At 34.6% G+C, this 9,244-nt stretch overlaps 2 protein-coding genes across 2 annotated transcripts; both read left to right on the top strand.

Moving 5' to 3' along the window:
- The first annotated feature begins 751 nt into the window (after window positions 1-751).
- Window positions 752-2,504, top strand: LOC106317519. Its single transcript, XM_013755326.1, has 7 exons — window positions 752-841; window positions 944-986; window positions 1,080-1,206; window positions 1,345-1,514; window positions 1,633-1,912; window positions 2,090-2,256; window positions 2,350-2,504. Exons 1-7 carry the CDS (start codon window positions 752-754, stop codon window positions 2,502-2,504), a joined length of 1,032 nt encoding a protein of 343 aa, XP_013610780.1.
- Window positions 2,505-4,246: 1,742 nt separating this feature from the next.
- On the top strand, window positions 4,247-5,461 carry LOC106315879 (probable membrane-associated kinase regulator 1). The gene has a single exon (XM_013753714.1). It carries the CDS (start codon window positions 4,453-4,455, stop codon window positions 5,326-5,328), a length of 876 nt encoding a protein of 291 aa, XP_013609168.1. The 5' UTR covers window positions 4,247-4,452; the 3' UTR covers window positions 5,329-5,461.
- The last annotated feature ends 3,783 nt before the right edge of the window (window positions 5,462-9,244 follow it).

A 9,244-nucleotide genomic window follows, 5' to 3' on the forward strand; every position in this document is an offset into this window, starting at 1 on the left:
TTTACGAATCAAAACAAAAAAATTTAATATGGTTTCCACTTCAAATTAATATATTTCTGAAAAGAAATATTTAAATGAATATTCATATTGTTAAAATACTCGAATTTTAATAAAGAGCCTTGATCCTCATATTTTACTTGGTTACTAAGAGATATCATAACAATTACGAGATCTGTTTAAATTTCAAACATTCTTTGATATTATGTATTTATCATCCACTAATATTTTGGTATCATCCAATATTTTAACAACTGAAAATTGTTATGAAATATCTTTTCATTAAAGTTTTAGGGAGGAAGAATATTCTTTAAGGACCATAACTATTAAGGGCATTTTCATAACTTAATATAATGTATATTTTCATAACTTATTTTATATTCAAAATATATTTCTTCTAAAATAAAAATAACCGCGTGGACATACGGGTTCAACTCTAGTTAATGTTTAAAATTTTTGGATCACAAGATCAATATTTCATTAAGCTATGTCGAGGGACCGGCCTTGCATTTAGGGGTGTTCCTGTCACATTTTAAATTATTTTCCAGTGCTCCAAGGAAAACCATGCATTGTTGTGATAGAATTCAAATTACACGAACTAGCCGTGTGGCTCTGTAACAGCTTTGTTCAAGCACGTGGTTACAACGAGCATCTAGTAGGACACATTTTGTCTGTCTATAAAAAAATGCTTGCGAAATACGAAGCCAAACACAACCTCATCTTCCTTAAACACTTAATTAAACATAAAGGGAGAATGGAGAATGGGAGATGGAGTCTGAGAGTCATATGTTTCGCTTTTTTCTTTATCATCACTTCCTCTTCTGCAGAGTTCCTCATTCAACAGGTCTGAATCTATTTTTTTCAACTTTTTCAATTTATTTTATTTATCTATTATGCTTTTATTAATGTAACTAAACACAGTTTTTAACGAACAACACAAAAACAGGTCACAGAGTATAATAGTTCTTACAATCCCAACGCAAATTTGGGTATGCATGCGGTTCTAAAATCATTTTTCACTTTGTTTTCTTTCTAAAAGTGGAAACTTGTTTTATAATGCTTGTGAAAATTTTGGTTGACAGGAGTGACTAGAGAGTTGAGAACCGAGCGACCATCAAGTAAGATCGTAACAATAGGAAATTTCTCTGTGGTTATGGAGAGATTTGAACCGTACGAATCCTCAGTTATTGAGGCTTCTGGTTACAAATGGTTAGTTCTTTCTCACTATTCTTTTACTTCATAAATATGTTTATTCTTGATGTAGATGCATGTTGTGACAAAACCAAAGTATTGCATGTTGTTAAAAAAGAAAAGAGAAAACATTGTTTTCTGTATGAACCATACCAGGAGGTTGATTTTGTACGTGACTGGTAACAAAGACGATGGAGGAAACAACCATGTATCACTTTACGTGAGGATTGAAGACACAGAATCTCTTCCCACGGGCTGGGAGGTCAATGTTGATCTCAAACTCTTTGTGTTTAATGCCAGACGGGGCAAGTACTTGACTGTCACTGGTATGTGTTTTCTGATATTAACCACTTGGATACATTTTGTTAATGAATATTACGTACGCATGCATGATTACTCTGTATTCGGCCCATGTAATTTTTATGTATATATCGTGGGTTGCAGATGAAGCGGTGAAACGATACAACCAAGGAAATAGAGAGTGGGGATTTGGACAGTTGATTCCTCTTTCAACATTCCGCAACCCGAATCAAGGTTTCATCGTGCAAAACACTGTTTCTTTTGGCGCTGAGATCTTCATCATCAGACCGGTCGGACAACAAGAGAGAGTCAGTTTTGTATCAAACCCTCCGGACAACGTTTTCACTTGGAGAATACTTCGTTTCTCCTCCTTGGAAGATAAGATCTATTACTCTTCCGAATTTCTTGTTGGAGACCGATTCTGGTTAGTACTTTATTTGATGATACATATGTAGCACCTTGAAAATCCTGATGATTATTTTTGGTAACCAACTAACTATGTCTGTCCTAGACTAATGTTTAGTTTGAATTCAGAGTCCACAAGTGTAAATGGTCAATTTGAGCTACAGTAATTGGTTTTCATTAATGTATAATTAATCAGGAGATTAGGGTTTAACCCGAAAGGAGAGGGAGAAGGAAGACCCCATGCAATCCCTATCTTCCTATACGCTCAAGGCTTTAGGCCAAACGCAGTTGAGACGAGCACCTGGGGAGCGGTTAATCTGCGATTGAGGCATCAGCTAGGCTCCAACCCCAAAAGAGCATCTTGTAAGTGATAGGAAAAAAACACATTCATATTTTTAGGACAATGTAAATGTAAAATTATGGCTCGACCTTAACGAATGCAATTTGGTGTCGCAGCTGCAGCTTGGTACCCGATTCAACCAGGTCATCGTGAGGGAGTAAGCAATATAATCTTGCGTAAAGATCTACAAGACGGATACTTGGTGAAAGATTCCATTGTCTTTGAAGCCGAGATGGTTAGGGTTTCTGTTACCAACATCGTCCCCGTCTGAGGATCTCTACTTGTTTACTATCCAAACTTGTTATATTCTGAAAAAAAGAATGCGACTTTTTTTTTTTTTTGCTAAAATTTGGTACTGTGACTTTGTTGATGCTTGTTATGTCATAGTTCTTCCGCGTGATCAATAAAATGTCTCCGACACCACCTGCATGATTGTGATATATAATAAAGTAGTTGCTTTATAAATAAGTTAAGGATTCAACAACAATATAAACGGCATAATCAAGAATTAATTGAGAAATGAGAATTATATAACAATATGAAACTGATAGAGAATCTATGAATACAAAATAACTTATATCAAAGAACCAAGGCGAGCAATCGCCACAGAGGGTTAGGGCATAATTAATCCTGCTTAATTTTTTTTTTTTATTGATTTTTGTCTGATTAAAAAAAAAAATTAAAAATAACCAATCGTGGACCGTCACGTGTCAATGGGGTAAACACCCCGGTTAATGGTGGCCGTAGCGTCACGTGATAGGATCACTATTCCTAAACTCTCCAGCTGTATTTTCCCGACAAGAACACGACGATGACGTTTTCATATTTCATATATATGTATACTGTTTTGTTTTCTTTTTGTTTTAAAAATGTTTATTCTTGTATCACCTTTTCCTACCAAATTCCATTACTAATCCAAATTAAAGTCAATTAACATCATTGTTCTAAAAATGTATTGTTAGTTACTACTGTTCTATAGACTATATAGTATACAAGTTTGTTCTGTTTTACAACAAAATGCACCTTGTACTAAAATATTATTTATTGATAATGTTTAACATCTAGTACTAAAATTCAACCTCTACCATATTTTCCTGGGGTGAATTGAGATGATCGATTAGGTCCAATATGTCCAATTTTCTTGTCTGGTTTGCTATGATCCTTACTCTCTGTGGCAAACTACATCAAAACGCGTTTGGACTTAAAAAACTCTAAAAATCATGAGAACTCTGAAAACACTCGAAATCCAAAGTCATCTGATGCGTTAGGGCATCTCCAATGGTGCTTTATAATTTCCTCTATAATTTTTACTAAGACCATTTCCAACCCATATCTATTTTTTTTTATAATTCCCACAAAAATAGAGTTAGTTTTGTTCCAATGGCTAACTCTATAGTATAGTTGAATATAGAGTAATATTGGTTTTTTACTCTATATTTTTTATCCTAAGGGCATCTCCAATGACACACAAAAATTTTCTCTATATTTCACACTAAAATAGAGTAACTCTATTATAAAGTTGGATTTGGAGTGAAAAAACAACATTACTCCATATTTCACTTTATTTTAGAGTAACTCTATTATAAAGTTGGATTTGGAGTGAAAAAACAACATTACTCCATATTTCACTTTATTTTAGAGTAACTCTATTATAAGGTGAACCATTAGAGCAAATCCAATTATATAATAGAGTTACTCTATTTTAGTGTGAAATATAGAAGAAAAATTTGTGTACCATTGAAGATAGACTTATAGAGTAAATCTATTATAGAGTTAGCCATTGGAGCAAAACCAAATCTATAATATAGTTACTCTATTTTAGTGAGAATTACGTAGAAGATTATAGAACCCATAAAAAAACGTAATACATCAAAAAAATATATAAAAAATCAGACCACAAGTAACTTTGCTCACTCTTCACTCCTACAAATTGATTATTCTAATTAATCAACGTCATTAAACAACTCTCTAACCCTGTGGACCATTTTAAACTCTCTTTTTTTTTTTTGTTAAATCATTTACCACTATTTATTTGCATTGCATGTGACTACAGCTTCAATCTGGCGATCTTTGTGGGCTTTCCTCATGATATCAACTGCACTGCAGTAGCAAATATAAAACAAAACAAAAATAAACAATTTAAAACATTGCATTCTATTATTACATTGCATAGAAGCTAAAGACAAAACAGAGAGAGAGAGAGAGATAATAAGAACAGGATGAGACGTCAACCACGTCAACGTCACTCGCCACCGCAATATCACTCCTCTCCGTCGTCATCTTCGTCGGAATTTGAATTCAACATCTCAATCTCGCCGCGAAAAGCTTCCTCTTCGCTTTGTCCAGCCGATGAGCTCTTCTACAAAGGCCAGCTTCTTCCTCTCCAGCTTTCGCCTCGTCTCTCTCTCGTCCGTACACTCTGTTCTTCTTCCTCTGACTACACTTCTTCTTCTTCCTCCGCCGCAGCACGTGACTCCACCGAATCTTCCTCCTCCACTGACTCCACCTCCTCTTTCCCTCTCCTCCACGCTCCCCCGCTCGATTGCTGCGACTCTTCGCGGCCTAGCTCTGTTACCGATGAAGAAGATGTCTTCTTTAAACAGACAAAGAAGAGTGGTTTCTCACTCTCTAGACTATCCTCTGTTTTCAAGAAAGACACCAAAACCGTCTCCGCCGCTGCTCCGTCCTCGGTGAAGAGAATGAGCTCCACGGCTAAAGAAGTTATTCGGAAATACATGAAAAAGGTCAAACCTTTATACGACAAGTTATCTCAGAAACAGAGCACCACAGTCGCAGCTTTCAAAACAGAGTCCTCTGTTTTAAAAACAGAGTCCTCTTTCTCAGGGAACCTAATGAAATACACAAAACGAGGACGGTGCGCGGCGAGCTGTCCGTCGTCGATGAGGTCATCTCCGAGTCACTCCGGGGTGCTGACACGTGGTGGCTTTCCAGGTCAACGAGGAGGTAGTAGCTGCAGCAGCAACAACAGTGTGTCTTCTTCTATGGAAGAGTTGCAGAGTGCTATTCAAGGAGCTATTGCTCATTGCAAGAACTCAATGTTGCAGAAGAGTTTGGTTAGTAGTCTCGAGATCTAGCATTATATCTTTGTACCAATCCATTATATGTTTTTGTATTTCTAATCATTTTGAAATTTGAGCTACTCCCTTGTCTTAGAATTGCCATGTGTGTGATCCAAACATGCGATATAATTAACAATGTTATTGGTTATTATTATTTAATACGGATGTTATATAAGTAGAAGAACTATGTTTGATTAAACTTAACTCAGAATAAGACATTGTAGTTGGTGGGTCATTTCAAGATCCGTCTTGATTTCAATTCCTTTTCAAATGATAGTGTTATTAGTTTAATGGATCAAAACTCAAACTTTTCATATGATATAACAAACCTATATATATGTTAATCGGAGGTATCATGACCGAGGTCTACGAGCATCCCCATTGAGGGATCATTCAATGGGTTCACACACATTCTTATATAAAAAATATTATTATAATTGTGATTTATGAATCGGTGTCTTCCAGTTTCACCGTAGTGAATCGGTTCAAGCACCGTAGCGCGGGCCCCACGACACATGGTGGCCTGCGATTGGTCCAGATATTAATTTTTTAAGTAAAATAAGAAAATAAAAACATTAAAATAATAAAAAAAGGAGAGGTTCAGAAGAGTTTGCTTGCTCTAACTATTCCGAATTATAAAGTATGGCTCCATCTTCATCTGACCAATTAGCATCAATTCTGTTCGCAATAAGAAACAAAACAAAAATCGATGGGTTTACGCATTGTCTCAAATCAATCTTTACCACTAGATTACCACCATTTGGTTGTTACAAAGTTATTTTCGGCAACTAAAACCAAAACCCTAAATAAATACATCATAAGTTAATGTTATTGTACAAACTTCTTGGTAGCTAAAAACTGCATCCACCAAACATAATTTTCCTTGTTTTTGATCTTGTGGTATGTTGGATATATGATTAATAGATAGATAAATTCGAGTATATAGACGTCGTGAAATAATTGAAGGAAAACGACGGTGGGGTTTATATTTTTTTAAAAATAATTGAAGAATTGGATGATTGAGTACTTATCAGTACTCTTCTTCTATATGATTCAGTTCTTCGTACCTTATCGTCTCCCTCTCTCTCTGGTTATTGTCGGTGTTCTCCGTTAGATGATAAATTAATGTGTCATCCCGATTATAATATCTTATTTGATGTTTCTATATCCGAACATCATATCTATATAGATACAACTATTACTGTGATTTTGGGTGGAGAATGACACTCTAAATATTTGTGTGTTTATAAAAAACATCCAGCTTAGACTACTTAGTAGGCCAAAAATATATTATAGTCGTTCTTCTAAGAATGGTTTAAACATGACATGAAACGCTAAAAGTCTGCACAACAACGTACTTTTTTTAGATATTTTTTTACGAAAGTAACACTTGGCTTGAATTGCCTGATTGAAAATATATGAAGTATCTACAAAGCAATGGCCGATCGTAACATGTATCTTCCTGCGTAAAAAAGATGTGAAATTTTCATCTTATTTTGTAATAGGATCTTATAATTTTCAAACGACTGCCACGACTTTTTATATCTTTAGTTTATCATGAGATTTATACAATTTTAAAATGAAGAAGAAAACTAAGCATAGAACCGCCGTGGTGCTAGCTTATGGCTCTAGGTTTGTCTAGATTGTTGTCTTTTGTTGATCATTCCATCGTTTTTGTGATGGGATGATGTTGTATTCTGAACATTGGTTTACCTTTGGTGATTAATAACAAACAATCTGTTACACATGGTGACACAAACAAGTTATTTACAATGGAAAACCGATTTTAAGGTCGTCTAATTAGCCTCCCCATAAATTTAGTTTTTAGATGGTAAAATGTACAGTTTTTATATCTAACATGTATCAATCTGGGTACTGATTAAGAATCTACTGGAATGGTAAGAAACATGTAAAATTATATCATGAACTAGCTAATTTGAACTCCATGAAAAATACACATGTTCTAATAGAATTTGTCGAGAGCATGATTAATGGGAGTTTCTTAGACTGGGGTTGTTAGCATGAATATCGGTCGACTTTTAAGTGTTTCTTAGCCCCTGGGACCCACAAAAAAGTTAAAAAACGGTTCCAAAAGGTGTGAGATAAGGATCGATTGATGGGTTTTTTGCACTGTTCGTGGACCCCACCGACACGTGGCGGGGTGCGCTTTTTAATTTTTAATTTTTTATTTAGACAATTTTTTTTTTAAGAAACCTTTAAGTGGGTATAATCATGGTCTAAGGTGTTTCAGAAAGATATTATGATGGTAGTACAATTAATCGTATACGTGGAGTAGAAGCTCAAAAACATTAATCACATATGCATGTGTTTGACTCTAAGTGGACGAATCCATGTGCTTCTTTGCATTGAGAAGCGCTGGTACGTAATAAAGATTCTAATGTGGTCCAAGTCAAATCTATTAAACACTGCAAACTAAAATATTTACTTCAACTCGTTTTAATCATAGCCAATAATATCTTCATTTAATATGATGGGGACTCTTCATGTTTTTCTTGACCATTTTGATGCTTATATAAATACAAGAACAGTGAAATTCAATTATTATGCGGACCTCTTCACCATTATTATCATTTTTCTTCAACTTCTTGAATCTTATTTGGTATATATGTGTAAATTATAAATTTAGATCTAATTGTTCGTGTGAAATAAACTGATGTAGTTTGAATTAATATATAGATAGTGTGATTGATGACTAGTCGAAACGATCGGTAAATAATACTAGTAAAAAGGTAGGTTGGAAATTTGTCTTTGCATTAAAAAAAAAAAAAAAAAATTGTCTTTGCCTTGCATGAAAATGTAGAGTTAATGACAAACAGTGACATGCGTTTATTAAGATCTTTGGTAGCATCGCTATCGTATCAATGACAATATTAATACTTGCACCGACGCAGAAATTAATGAGGAGGGAGCTAATTAGGTGAAGGATCAGACTAGATATCTGTCTGTCAAAAATATCTGTCATTCTTCTAAATGACAAGATTTTTTAAAACACGATGTTTTACTCTTAAGTAACACCGCTATGTAAAAGCATTGAACTTCATTCCAAGGATGCATGATCCAGTTATATAGTTTTTTTTTTTTTTTTGAAAAAGGGCTTCTATGATCCAGTTATATAGTTTGGGTCAATATTTAAACAATAGAAACATGAAAATAAAAGAATTTGAAAATATTAAGAAGAATTCGGAAAGAGAAAATGTATAAAATTAGGAATTTTTTTTTTGGATTTTGATGTTAGGTCGTGACTGGACTTTTAATAAAATTAATTTGTCATCTTTAATACACATTCAAACTAGAAAACCCAGATGATTTTCTATGAACCGTCACTACAAGAAAACACATACTTAGCGAGGAAATTTAACGAGGAAAAATAATCCTCGTAAATTTACGTCGATTTTACGAGGAACTTACGTGGAAAACTAAAGTCATCGTTATTTCCTCGTAACGTAACGACAAAAGTGTTTCGTCGTAAAGTGGATGTAATTTAACGAGTATTTTACGAGGAAAAACAATTTCCTCGTAAATACGACGTAAACTTTGCGTGTTATTTACGAGGAAATAGTTTACGTGTATTTAGCGAGGAAATTTTGAATCCACCAAGTTAGCTCCCTTCCATCCCTTCGGATGAGAGATTCAAGTATAAATTGGTTAGCAGTGATCAAAGTTACACCTCGAGGACGAATCATCAGTGGAGAAGAACCACCATTGCAAGAAGAACAGATAAATGAAGTCGAGGAACCTGAACAAGAAATTGATGACATCCTTCTCATTGATCCGCATAATCACGAGTACGAAGATCTTACCGATGATGCCACAGACGAAGCTGTTGAAGACGAGTTTAATGAAAATGATGATGTTTCTAGTGATGACGAGAATGTCGATGTATCCGATTGATGTATTTGATTTTGTGTAG

Source organism: Brassica oleracea, chromosome C9, assembly GCF_000695525.1.
Source record: "Brassica oleracea var. oleracea cultivar TO1000 chromosome C9, BOL, whole genome shotgun sequence".
Classification (NCBI taxonomy): Eukaryota; Viridiplantae; Streptophyta; class Magnoliopsida; order Brassicales; family Brassicaceae; genus Brassica; species Brassica oleracea.